Raw genomic sequence first — 14836 nt, forward strand, 5'->3', positions numbered from 1 at the left:
CAAATGCGGGCAACAACCCGTAAAATGATAAATTGCATGTACATAAAAAACCTCAAAACGATATGGCTCTACGCCAGCATCGGCTTTCATAAAAAAAGTGTGGCGAACTTCGTTAGTTCACGCATCAACCGTGAACTTTAAAATTAATTAAACAGAAAATTTAAAAAACTTTTATTAAGGAAGAAAAACAACTCAATAAGTTCCACGGCAGTGTACAACGGCGGATAGGTCAACTCGGGATGCTGCAACCTTTACTCCAGGTCGTGGTCGGGAGTAGGAATGGTTTGGCGGATCGGTCTCGGGAGACTCTAACAAACTCAATCAGAGTAAACGACAGCTCCAGGAATTTTGCCGGCCGATTGCTGGTGAATACTGAAACAAAATTAAAGCGCACAGCAACTTTCTTAAGCGGGAATGAAAGCAAAACAAATTAACGGTATCTACGAGAAAGCAAATGCAGGAAAGCAAAACAATGCCCCCCCCCCCCCCCCAAATCAATGGAACAGGAGATAACAAAAAGCTACTCGTAATTAAAGGGAGTGGTAAAAATTACTGGGCAAGAAAAAGCAAAAACTGTAGATACGGTGCGGTAAAAGCAAAATGCAAGAGAAATTTACGAAAAAGCTCAAAATTACGGTACTTACGAAACGTCACTTGCGAAGATGGAAAAGGCAAAAGATCCCGTCTAACCAACCTTTTATAAAATTCGGATATGCCATGGAGGGAACGACATCCAAAAATTAGAACTTCTTTCATTAATTGTGCGGTGTGCGGACGGCCCGTAATGGATCTTAACATTTAAATTAATTAAGAGCGCCAAAATCTACCAAATAATTACTTAACGGAGGTGAAATTCTAAAATATTAATTCGCTTCGTCTTCTATTACATGAGAGCTTTTGGACGCAACAAACATAATTCAAATATCTTGACGGGAACGATTGCAAACGGCGCATTAATTACAGTTATTGTTTACGTTAGCGGCGGTTGAAACACAACTGTAGAAATTAAAGCAAATAAATTTACCTTCTATCTTCAATTCCTAGAACCAACACAAATATTTTCGACACGATGCTTTTCGTAACCGGGCGCCTCTAGATACCGGATGTTCATATGCAGAGTGTTCACCAAAACTGGATGCTTCGTTACAAAACTACATGTGAAAATGCCATAAATATTCTTTACTTCTATTATCTCAAACAGAACCACATATGAACAGAAGAAAAGTTAATTAGAAGAACTTCCTTCTCGTATTGCTAAGACACCAGAGCTGCAGTCCGCACGAGATAAAAAAGAATCCAACAGCATGATGGATCTTTTTACATGGAAATAAATGTTTAATCGACACATACAGGGCAATATCATAGTGATAACTGATAATATACTTTCACCCGTATGCATAATTAATAAAATAATATACTGTACATAAAAAACAAACATGATTCAGGAACACTACTCCTACTCAAAACAAAAGCTTGGAACACGCCATGCGACAATAAATAAACATTCAGGATTCTGTGCAAAATCTAAATTATAATAAATTGTGACATGATTTCAAAGATTGATGGTTAGTAGGAGAAAGAATTACTATCTGTAGATACACTTTTCAAACAAAATAAACATTGAGAAAACCCCAGCAAGCGATCACACTACTCCGCCATCGGAACTAGTGATCCACGCACACTTTTTGGCAAACTTCGTCGTGAATATCTTCTGTTCTTCGGCATCTGCACAGAACAGTTGAAGATGAAGACATCACGATTGTTGTATACACAGAATGTTTCGTATATTTCCCATACTGACATTCTTTCAGATGTAAGGTGTGTTGCCTAACCATAGGGGTAGAAAAGGGAACTGCGAACAGACGTTGCAGAAGAATGACAAGCCTGTGAAATATCTGTCTGTGAAGAAGACGTGTAGAACAGATGGGGTAGGAAAGTGTAGAGAGAACTTCTTAAGAAAAAGAAATTAAACAAGGGAGATGTAAATGAAGAAATTGTGAAGGCAAAAAAACATAAACATGGTAAGATCTGTGAAGGAAGGACGAGTGAGAAAATAAGAACAAATCCCTGACGTAGACATAGCCTAAGCGGACACCAATGGCAATAGGTAACATCTTAAAGAGCCACAAAGGAGAAATTGGTGGACTCGCGAAGGAAGAATGCACTAAAAATGAATGAGGAATATACCTAATATACCTACCTAAAGAATATGGAGTCGTAAATGTATGTACATATGCACCTGATGCATGTAGTACCATATTACTGTGACTGTATCATTCATAGTAGTTTTTATTGTCAAAAAATGTTAAAATGCACTTCTCTTGGTCGATGACAAATTTATCAGTGTTTGAATGCCCAAAATCCGCAATTTTCTTTGTGGATACGGAGAAACGCTTTTTCGAAGGCTAAATATTTAGGGCTTATGATCACGATCAAGGTTTCGGTTCAGTAGCTGCTCAAACATTTCATTTAACTAATTTTTTTTAGTTTAAATATTAGGAAAATTCGTAAAAAAAAGTGGAAGATTTGGCCACTCGTATTTCCATTTGCTGTCTGAAAACCACTTACCCAAAACAATGAAAGATGAGATGTCGTAGAAGGTTTTTAGCAAATAGGTCATAAATAAATAATCCGAATGGACTTTCATTTTTCTTTTATGGCAAAGAATACACAAGGAGGAATCTAGCACCTAAGAAGTTAAACCGTTATGGTTATAAATTACAATAAAGGTCTTTCATGATATTAATTTACGCGAAACTCAAGCTCGAATATACCTACTGCTGATGATAAAAATCTAAAATTATGTTTACATGATCTTCTTGAAAAATAACGGTTCACTGTCTCTGTCTACATTTCTCCATATATAGCCGTTTTGCCGGCTGGAGTAGATGAACTCTGATATTTTAATGCATGCATCAAGGCCGTGTACTCGCGCGGAATTTACAAAATTTTTTCCCCTCCAACGGTGAATCTAGAGCAGGTCTCCTCCTCAACATTTGAATGCAAAATTACCATGATTTCGCGGAAGTTTGTTTGTTTCGATTACGCATTGTTGCAATGACGTCAAATTCGGCCGCCTTTCATTTCTGGTCCCGCGACCGTAAGGGTGCGGTAGGTAAGTAGAGCAGGAATGTCGTCATTCGACGTCAGTCTCGATCCCGCGCGAAGAATTTTGTCCAAATACAACGTACTTGGCCCAAATCGGCGGAGATGGCATTATCGAAAACCGGCCGACATTGGAATTTTGCGCCACACTCAAATAAATCGCAACATTTTTACCTTCAAACGCTATTGTTAATACCAAGGCAACTCTTCCGTTTAAACTAATTCATTTTTTTGCATAATCACATACCAAATATACGCATAAATGCGAAATTGAAAGGACGTGGTAATTAAAAAAAAAACTGATCTGATGGCCTTCAGTATACGTGAGAAATAATCGAGGTATTCTCTCATTTGCAGGTATGGTGAAAAACAGCGGCGAGCCAGCGTTGTGGAATTGACCGGCATTCAACTCCTCTCGGCTACCGCTTACCAACTGAAGAAGCCGTACCAACAGTTATTAATACCAATTACGGTATGGATTGGTATGGAGCAAGCGTTTATTGGAGCGGATTTCACCCAGGCATACGTTTCCTGCGCTTTGGGTATACCCTCAGTAGGCTACGTGATGATCTGCTTCGGAGTGGTGAACGCAATATGCAGTTTGCTGTTCGGATCTGTGATGAAGTACATCGGAAGGATACCGATCATTGCTTTAGGAGCGGGAATACATCTAGCACTTTGCACGTGGCTGCTACTGTGGAAGCCGCACCCGTCCAATCCCATTCTCTTCTTCGTCGCTTCCGGTCTTTGGGGCGTTGGAGACGCCGTATGGCAAACACAAATAAATGGTAATGCTCAATTTGCATACCTACTTAATAGGTATCATTTTCAGTAATTAATATAACTAGTTGAGAAAAAGGCAAGGCAGGTCGTGTAACCTACTCGCCTTGTCCGAAGCTAAAGACGGAACCAGTACAAACTGGATCTATTCTAACGGTTCTCTTTTGTTTAAATAATTGACGATCAAATTGCTTTGTTCTCAATTAATCCTTCTTGCAGGTCTCTACGGTACGCTATTCAGGCGAAACAAGGAGGCCGCCTTTTCGAATTATCGACTATGGGAGAGTTCCGGATTCGTTATCGCGTACGCCTATTCCACCCACCTTTGCGCGAAAATGAAATTGTACGTCATGCTTTCGGTGCTCGTACTGGGTATTCTCATGTACGTCATCGTCGAAATCCTGCACGCCCGAAAGGTCAGGAGACAGAAGGAGAAGGAGAGACAGGCCGCGCTGGACGAGGCGAGGAATAGGCCGCCGGAGCCCGAAGAGACTGATGATGAGAAGGATGATATTGATGATGACATTATTGTCACCCATCTTTAGATATGGTAAGTTGGGCTCTGTTATGCAATCGTGATCAAAGGGTGCAATTAAATTTGTTGGCGGTTCAAGGTACGCGTATACAACAGAGAGGTACGCAATTACCATATTTTGACCTTGGGATGCGTTCAATCTTCAATTACTGTCAGATCGTGTACCTATAAGCAATACTTTCTATCTTGTTTTGCAAGTATTGCATCACTACCATTCATACATCGATCACTCTACGATACCGGAGCGTTCAATATCGCACCAAAGTGCAAGTGTGATTCCAGTAGGTAACTATTGTGTGGAACTGTGGGTTGTAGGCAACCAACGTGCTAGTTCTGTACATAACAGTCGCGTTCCTCACAAAAGAATAAAAAATTGGAAACCCATGTTGAGATCAAAGCATCAAACCCAAGCTGCATGTTGACCGTAACTCACACCTTGATGTGTTGCACTCAGAAACACATGACCCCTTATCAAAAAAATTATCAAAGTCCTCGTGTGAGATCGAAGGAACTTCAACGCATTTTGTGTGGCAGATCACTGATCAGTGTTTTTATTGACTCCACACTCCACCATCAATAAGATCTTGTCGAAGGCTACCACATTAACTTTTTCAGTACCCGCTACCCACTTTCCGTGCACCCACAATTCACGTTTGCAGTTTTGACTCCACCCAGTGGCGTAACTACAATGCCTCAAAGGTACGCAATGAGGACGGGCCGCGACTTAAAAGGGGCCCCGACAAAAAAAACTGAAAATTTCACGAACTTCTTCAATGGTATGCTTCTATTAATTATTTACATAGGTATTTTCCGATACTAAAGGAAGAGATACAACGTAAGAAGTATAAATTATGCACAACTCTTGTCCAGATAAAGCGCATTTTTTTTAACCGAAATAGCTTTTGTTTTAACATCACACATGGAGTAGCATGAAGGATAAAAGTAGTTCCACTCCCCGCCTCCTCCAACTCCACCCCGTACTTTGATAAGAGTACAGAAAGAAGGGCAGTAGTTGGTACAAAACGGTTCATTTCGTTGAGACCTTTAATTAGAATACAATGAGAGATAAAAGTAATTTTTACCCCCCCCCCCCCCGCCAGGCTCCGTCGCTCACTGATTTCGAACAAGAGTCGCACGGGAAAGATATAGTTTGTACAAACCAATTTATTTCGATGAGACCTTTAATTAGAATACCATGAAGGGTAGAGCATGTTTTTACCCCCCCCCCCCCCCCCCCCAATAACTTGGCACCACTAAAGGCATTCGTATGCAAAATCTGAGACCAATTGGTTGTCGTATGTAAAAGTTATGCACCTTTTACTCTCAAAAACAGCATCTCACGAAATAATTCGCGGGGGGGCCCCTCTTTTAGACAGCGAAATTTGATGCCCGTCTGGCACACCTTCAAGGTATAGACTACCTACTGCAAAAAATTCCAGGACTCTAGGACCATTCCCCTAGAAGTAGTTCAAAACGGTAGAAGTGGGTGCGGACGGACGGACGGACAAAACGCAAACAATAGCACATTTTTTTAAGCATAATGCAGATGCCGTTTTATTTACGAAGGGCCATGCGCCTATTTGTTTTTATAATTTCCAATTACAGTCCGATGAAAATTCTGAATCATTGTTCATGGAGGGTAAATATAGGTAAAAAATCTGTATATCTGCAATATACAACAAGTACAAATTGTGCATAACTCTTGTGCAGGTAAAGCGCATTTTTTAAACACCCCTACGAAATTTCTTCCATAAATAAGAAAGTTGGCACTGCACATGCGCAAAACTAAATTTGGAAAATGGCGCTTATTCATGTGCTTTTATTCCAAGTGGCTTTGTATCAAATTTTATTTAAATGCCCAATGGTTATATTTCTTCCAAACGTCCCAATCGCCCTTTGTAGATACTTTCCTTTGACAATTCACTCTTAAGATATAAGGAATTATAACCGACCACGACAAGGGATCGAGGAGGAAGACTATGGTTAGTATAAATTAATTCCTTTCGTTTAGACCTTTCATTAGAGTACCATGAAGGATAAAACTAGTTCCACTCCCCCCCCCCTTCCCCCTCCACCCCGTACTTTGATAAGAGGACAAAAATAAGGGCAGTAGTTTGTAGAAAACTGTTCCTTTCATTAGAATGTAAAAGTTATGCACGTTTTACTTTCAAAAACAGCCCCTCAGGAAATAATTCGCGGGGGGGGGGGGTCATTCCCCTAGGCGTAGTTCAAAACGGTAGAAGTGGGTCCGGACGGACGGACGGACAAAACGCAAACAATAGCACATTTTTTTAATTCTTAAAAAATGGACTAAAAAACTGAAAAATCTCCAAGTTGGTATAACACACTCGTTTCTAAAGATGTTCATTACATAGCTCCGATATGTGCATGTACCCCATGTACACTCCTCATCTTTTTACAAGCGTTGTTCTACAGGCTCGCATTTACTGCCAGCCAGCCAGCCAGCCAATGAGAGATTAAAAGGCTACCTTTTTAGGGCATTATTGCAAATTTATTTGTAAAAAGGTAGCTTTTAATCTCACTTTGGTTGGCTGGCTGGCTGGCTGGATGGCAGTAAATGCGGGCCCGTAGAAGAATGCTTGTAGAAAGACAAGGAATGTACATGGGCCGTGTAATTAACAGCTTTAGGGACGGAACTACAGGATGTGGAGTCGGCGCCATCTGCCCTTCATCCCCGGGCGTGTAATTCTAACCTGGAGATTTTTCAGTTTTTCCTATCTTCTTCTACAGTTTTTCTCCGATTGTTTTCAAGTTGGTGTCGTCGGAAAGATCTTGTACGCGCACAACTCCTGCGTGGCGGAATTTTGTTTTTTTTTCCTAGGGGCGAAATTAACCACCTTTTGCACGGCGCGCTTCGAGAGGTTGTCGACTTTGGGCGCCAAAAAGTTTTTTAGAGCTCGAATTGCGGTCTCTCTTTCTCGTGTTGTTAATAGAAGCACGAGCTATGAGAAGTACCCAAAAATTGAGTAATATTTTGTGGAGGGTTTTTAGCGAAATCCACTAAAACGCGAATTGCGTCGTCGGAAGTGGTTACCAACAAATGGAATGTGGTAGTCCCCGAAAAGATTTTACTGATGGTGGAGTCAATACTTCAAACGCGAATTGCAGGTGCACGGGAAGCGGGTACCGACAAGATCGTATTGATACTGGCTAATAAAACACTGATCTGCCACACATGCGCTGAAGTCCCTTCGATCTCACACGAGGACTTCGATAATTTTTAGAAATAAATTTACTAATCAATCACTACACCTTCGTTGCCATTTTGATTCCCATATAACAACATGCGAAGCCATCTAAGAAATAAAACGTGTGTAAAACGGAAATGACAATAGATAATTATTGAATAACAATACGTTCAGGTCGCGTAGCCGTGACTAACAATACAAAGTTGTTTATTATGTTTTTGAAATATTTTTGCTTTGATAACAATTTATTGACTTTTGAAATGGCCCCATTTTTGTTTTAACTTTACTATATTTGGATCAACGGAGCGGACTGAAATTCTTCCACGTAGGTATATTGCGTTTTTCTGAGTCAAACATCTGTTTAGGTATGTGGGCTCTTTTATTTCCTCACGAACCAAAACCATAACACTCTGAAAACCAGAGATACATACAGAGCTTATTTTGTGACTAAAAGTTCATAAAGTTATATGTTTAGATACTGCGTTTGTCGCTATTAATATATCGTCAAAGTACAAAAGAATCATATTGTGCGTAACGCTGAAATGTACGTGGGGCATTTGTAAGCCCAAATGGCATTCAAACCGCCCATAGGGTTGTAACCAATAACGTGTATTTTATGGAATCCTTGTTCATATTCCCATGATAAAACGAATTTTTAATGTTTGGTTCTCTATTGGAGGTGTTGAGAAATTATCTTCATTGTTTTTTCTAACAAGGGCAATCGGTGATGCATACGAAGAGTCACGACATCTAATCATGTCTCTAATTAATTCATCAAAAATTTTATCTGATAAGAAATTCTACGTGGCCTAGGACTAGAACATTATCCTTGATCTCCTCCGAGTCCCAGCTTTTCACAATCATTAATGTTAATCGCCATAATTTCTAAAACATAACGACTTATGTAATTATTATTTGTTACAACATTTTTGTCTGATTTTTTTGTTATTGTAACATTATCTTTAAAGGTAATACCTAAACTGTCGTGGCCAATAACATCCATAAGTAAAATTGAACTAACAGGTGATATCTGGTACAACATAAAACCGAAGTTTTAATTACATTTAATTCGCTACCGTTAATACCTTTAAAGCCTTATATCTTCTATTATAAGGTACATATTTGTTCTTAATTCGACTGATAACACTTTGCTTTCAACAACATGGTGTATTTATAAATTATCAATAAAAGTAATATCAAATTTGGTTACATACGGTCTGATAAGTTCTGTTTCGACAACACTCACAGTTGTGCTGTCTGCAGCGGCAACATCTGAACAACGTGCCCTTCGAGCATCACACTCCGATGGTATGCAGTGCCGGATAGGGGGGGGGGGCAGAAGGAGGCAAGTGCCCCGGGCGGCACTCAATAGGGGCGGCAAAAGTCGGCATGGTTCGTGTAATTTTAATTTGCCCTGATCATTTGCATGTGGTTAGCTGTGTGTTAGTTTAGAAAGAAGGGCGGAAAAAAACCAAATTTGCCCCCGTGCTAAAAACTTCTAGATCCGGCACTGATGGTATGGTCGTGTCTACCACAGCGAAAACAGCTTCGTCGTTCCCTCTCCGGTTATCTACAATCTCACGATTTATGTCCATACCTGCCGCAATTGAAACACTTTATAGTTTTGCATTTCGGCTGCTCACTGGTTGAACCTGAGGTGTCATTTCGAACATAAAGCTTCCTCCTAGTCACGGTACTTTCGTTTTGCCTGTGTGTCACACAGTTCATAACGCATAACGAGCCTGCGATTGTAAATGTTTCTGATTAAATCCATCAATTATTTACGAGAACAGATCCTCTTCATTTAAATTTAAAGGGTTTCCTTGTCATTTTCTCATTGGTAATAATTTCCGAATGGTTCCCCACGTTTCCATCTTTTCTTTTCGAAAACTTTCACGGCCACGGTGTGTAGTAATTTATCTTCTATATTAGAAATTTCTCGGACCACGAGAAAACGTCGATTTGATCATTGTTACCATTAAAATTGGGAACCAATTCTGGTAATACTTTGCTTGAAATATTCGATTTCTGTAGCGTCCTTGCTTGAAATTCAAACTGCCCAAATATAGCACCTCGGGTCAAATCAGACCTGGGTCGAGCGTTCTTAAAAACCGCACGAACGACGAGCGCTCTAATTTTCTTAAATAATGCTCGCGAGCATCGAGTTGTTTTGCAAAGCGAAACCCCTTGCGAGTTCCGAGCACTCCTAAAAGTGCTCGAACGGTTTAATGTGAACGAATGCTCGGGAAAAGTACTCGTGAGCGAAAAAAAAGCGCTCGGGAGCGGAAAAAACGCTTGCGAGCGGCGGTTAATCCTTCAGCACTTGAGGGCGGTTAAAAGCGCTCACGAGCGCAAAAAGCACTCGCGAGCGGAAAAAGAGCTTGCAAGCGGAAAAAAAAGCTCACTAACGGAAAAAGCGCTCGGGAGCGGAAAAAACCGCTCGCGAGCAGAAAAAGCACTCGCGTGCGGAAAAAGAGCTCTGCGAGCGAAAAAAAGAGCTTGGAAGAGGAAAAAACGCTCATGAGCGGAAAAACCGCTCGTGGGCAGAAAAAAGCGCTCGAGCGCCGAGCAGTTTAAGTAAACGCTCGAGTATCAAGCACCAAGCGGTCGCTCCGAAAAGCGCTTTTTACGCTTGCGAGCAGTACCCAGCTCTGCGTCAATAGCCGGAATTTCACATTCCACCCCGAATCAATTGCCAAATTTGCCTTTGCACTCCGTGCCAATTGTCAAAATTTGACTGACCTTGCACCCCGGGCCGAAATGACTACTCATCGGTTAGAGTAAATGATCGAATCTTTAAGAGTTCTCCCTTACTATTTAATTGATAAAAATCTAAATCTTCAACACCCTTAAAGTATACGGTATGTCGGTATCCTACTGTTTTGAGTACAATACAACAATTTTTTCATTACCTTACTAACGTCATTGTCGCTTGTCCTTCAATCACGAAGTACTGATTGTTCCAATAGATTGGTCCAACTTTTGAAAAAGAGAATAAATTGATACCACGTCCTAGGTCCCGAATAATGAATGGCATCTTTGATTGCCGTTCCAATAACGGTCATCCGAAATTAGTTAAGTATATTATTCAATATACATTCAATTGCATCAGACGTGCAAAAGTTCACGACATGAAATTCTCCTTGGATATTAATATTACCAAATTTGATTTTGCGCTTCTAAGTGTATGCCGTTGTCCGTAATCGCAACAATATCCTCTATCTCGCAATTCTACTTTATTTAACACCCACACAATTTAAATTTTTGCACGTTTAATTTTTCTGGTGCCCGCATTTACAACTGGTCAACAAAAATTTAATTTACCAACTGCCGAAATATAAGCGTGCACCCTGGGCCAACTGCCAAAATTACCCCGGGTCAATTGCCAAAATTTGACCTTGCATCACTCCCGGGCCAATTGCCAAAGTTACCTCTTTATTCTGAAAATCCCACACGACACAGGGGGCACAGGTAACGACAAAACATATCCGGTAACCTGAGACAATCACACCGTATCCCACGACTCGCCGACGTCTTAAGCTTTCAAATGCAATTAACAAGTCAGGTCCGTATTTAGGAACTACTCGCCCGCACATCATAAAAAAAATTTAAAACATTCTGCCAAATAATGGCCACACCTTATGACTTAAAAATGACCGCGCACGTAACGTATGCCAGGAAAATGGTTTTACTTCCCTGATATAAACTTCAGAAAGGCAAAGATATTGGTAAACACCTTCTCACGTTTAACTATCCTAATACAAATCGCAGTGTCATCAGAGATATGATTCATATGCCACACTAGTGTCCTGTTTCTTGTCAGAGTTTGCGGAAACGGGCATTGGATAATCATGTAGATGTTACTGCAGTGGACTCTGACACCAACGACCAGTACATAAATTGTGGAATAGATTGCAAATAATAAATGATTCACTGCTATATAATATACAATTTCTTTCTCTTGACATTCATATTTGTTTAAAAAATTGTCGTATTACTTCCACAGAATAAAATATTCTTATGTATTATGCTCTGATTATGATACAAGGTACAAACTTGTATCAGTATCGTATGAACGCAAGGAGGTGTAAAATTTTTGTTTTTATATCGAATGTTTCTTTTATTCGTTTTTAAATTAATTAGTATAAGGATTCTCCATTTTTGTTGTATTAGGGTCACTTAAATGCAAGACAGTGTAAAGTTTATTGGCACTTATTATGCTCTCCTGATAAAATCGTCTAATTTTTCTGCCTTTCTTCTTCTTGGGCGTTATGTTGTCCTAATAGATATTTCTGTTGTGAATATGATGTATTAGTATTGCTGAAACAAGACAAACTTCTCGAGTATTATACTATCATGTTCACCAAATACAAACTTCCCCCTATCAAGGCCACAGAAAAAGAGGAAAACGCAACTTGGATTTCTATACAGGGTGATTCCTATAGTACCTGCCACCGTTTGGGAGCGTGTAGGTGGTGCGTAGGGGAGTATTTTGATATAGGACACTTGGGGTCGGAAATCTAAAATAAGGGTACCAGAGCCAAATTCACCTTCTGGAATTTCGCGCCTGTAGGTAGGCAACCCAATCGGCCGGCGGTGCACACGGATCGATCTCAGGCGGCGATGTGTGGCTGACACTTGATCAGAATTTTGTTTAAACCCACGAAATCCCGTCTGCAACGACGCGTATCAAGTGAATAAACAGTATGGCAATAGTATAATAATAGTTGGCTAGATGTAGGAAGTGCATTGAGAACAACGGTGGCCACGTTGAACACTTGTAAACGTTATTGCTTTTGACTGTCGTTTTCCCTCCTTCCCTCCCATGTCGCTTTCTCGCGCTAACTCGCTCTGCATCGCTCCGCGCGAAACGTCGGTCGGTTGGGTTGCCTACATACAGGCGTGAAATTCCAGAAGATAAATTTGGTTCTGGCGCCCTTATTTTAGATTTCCGACACCAAGTGTCCTATATCAAAATACTCCCCTAGGCACCCCCTATACGCTCCCAAACGGTGGCAGGTACTATAGGAATCACCCTGTATAGGTACACCATATTTGGATTTTGGTAAATACTCTGAATTGCCTGAATTTTACGAATTTTTCAAAATCTCGTTTTGGTCTTTTTTACATCTTCACTGAATGCCCTTATTTATTTGTATGGATCTTTAAAATCTTTCAAAAGTTTCTATCCTTGTCACGTGTGCAATATTCTATATTCCACTAATATTGAAATTATATCTACTACAACAGTATTTAGACGTTGATTCTGACTTTTATTTTATAAAATATTGACAAAAAACTGAGAAAGTGTAATGAATCAAGCTAAATGTTGAAAAATCCAAGATAATAATATTAGAGAAGAAGGGGAGGATAGAATAGATGTGGGCGCAAGAATGAGTTTAACTTGAGAAAATACACATACCAAAATGGTACCCAATACAAAAAATGGGTTGAACCATTGAATAAAAGATAAAATTAAATGGTTGAACGCAATTTAGTGAAATCAACGTTCATGATCACGTTATTTTTATAACTTTGCAAAGTAAACTGTTGTAAATTGTAAACACTAACATTAAGCTCTTTTTTGCAGGTTTATCCATTCCATGCTAGTGGAAGAGATTAGCTGAAGGCCTTTATTCTTCAGTTTAAATTAAATTGCAAGAGTAAACCGAGTTCTACATTGAAGATCATGGTGCCTACCAGTGTTATATTAGAAACTTTAAGAAGAATATCATTATTATTTAAGTATTTTATTATCACTCCTATGCTAGTGAATTAGACGCTTAAGACTATTACTATTATAGAAAACACAGTACTTATTCAATTTTAGATAGGTAGTCGTATAGGTTATCATTACAAGTCTGTGATGGTGAATATGTAGTAGATGATTTGGGGTTTTTAGACGATACCTATAACTCATAAATGAAAGTGGCATCCTCTTTAAATCGTTTCTTAAAATGGAGGAATTCGTACAGGTGCCATCGAGAGTTTTTAAGTACTAAATCAAATATGGGTTACTAGTTTTTATCGCATATGAAATGCTTGTATATCGTTAGAAATTAAAAAAATGCAACAAGTTCAATGCTACACACTGTGGTAACAACTTCCCACTGTAACATAATTTTATTTTAAATTGATTTAGCGAAATATTTATGTATACTTTTATTCCTACATGTTGTTAATTGTTTTCGAACGAGGATGTACTATCAATAACAACTATTTTAATAAAACTTTGTTAATTTAATTTAATTGTTCGTTATTATTTTTCCAAGTGAAGCATGGATTATTAAAAAAATTATTCTGGCTAGACATTTTTTTTTAATTATCCATGACAGAGTAAGACATTGATCAATTTAAACAAATCATTTGTTTAGTGCTTATGATTTGTCGAATATGAGAGCTTCACAAACGTATGGCTTTCAATCTAAAACGAACCGTCCTATACAAGGTGGTGACTTGCGTAACGCATCATAGGGATTTCAATGTAAAATTCATAACATGCGATTATTGGCTCCCTAAATTATTTTAGAGCAAAAATGTATGATGGTTTTTTGTAGAAAAAATTTTTTTACGCCAATCAACCGTGTTAGTTTTCAATTTTTTGCATAATAAAGACGGAAAATTGGAAAAATAAAACCCGCATCTTTTTCAATAATCTGTGTTGCCATGGAATTTTATAATACAAAAACTACGCCAATATCCGACATGCCATGGAATGTCTAATTACTAAAAACGGTTTCCTAATATAACAATTTACAATAAATGTTCGAATAAGTCACCATTAACTGCAAGACAGTAACGAAGTCGATCATAAAATCCATTTCGAACTGCTGCTAGTTGATAACTGGATATCTTTTTGTTTTAGAAAATTCCATGGCATCGCAGATTATTGAAAAATATGCGGGTTTTATTTTTCCAATTTTCCGTCTTTATTATGCAAGAAATTGAAAACTAATACTGTTGATTGTCGTAAAAAATTTTTTTTACAAAAAACCTTAATACATTTTTACTCTAAAATAATTTGGGGAGCCAATAACCACCCTGTATAATGTATTTTACTAAATAATTATTGAAAATCAATTTTGTTAAAGTGTTGTACAGGTGTCTTATGTAGTCACTAGTAATTATCCTAGGGATCCCCCAAACCGGCACTGCAATTTTGAGTTACCCTATACTTTTAGTTTGAAAACGATTCGAAACGGCGGAC

General features: G+C 38.9%; 1 protein-coding gene across 4 annotated transcripts in view; it reads left to right on the forward strand.

The window, feature by feature from the left end:
- LOC116174933 (UNC93-like protein) overlaps nt 1-13859 on the forward strand; it is a 67066-nt gene extending 53207 nt beyond the window's left edge. For all 4 annotated transcript variants that reach the window (XM_031492973.1, XM_031492972.1, XM_031492974.1 and 1 more), the window contains 3 exons: nt 3463-3893; nt 4105-4435; nt 13220-13859. In XM_031492973.1, coding sequence (XP_031348833.1) covers nt 3463-3893; nt 4105-4430 — 757 coding nt within the window. In that variant the 3' untranslated portion in view covers nt 4431-4435; nt 13220-13859. The remainder of the gene's footprint in view (nt 1-3462; nt 3894-4104; nt 4436-13219) is intronic.
- The last annotated feature ends 977 nt before the right edge of the window (nt 13860-14836 follow it).

The sequence above is a fragment of the Photinus pyralis genome, unplaced genomic scaffold, assembly GCF_008802855.1.
Source record: "Photinus pyralis isolate 1611_PpyrPB1 unplaced genomic scaffold, Ppyr1.3 Ppyr1.4_LG6, whole genome shotgun sequence".
NCBI classification, from domain to species: Eukaryota; Metazoa; Arthropoda; class Insecta; order Coleoptera; family Lampyridae; genus Photinus; species Photinus pyralis.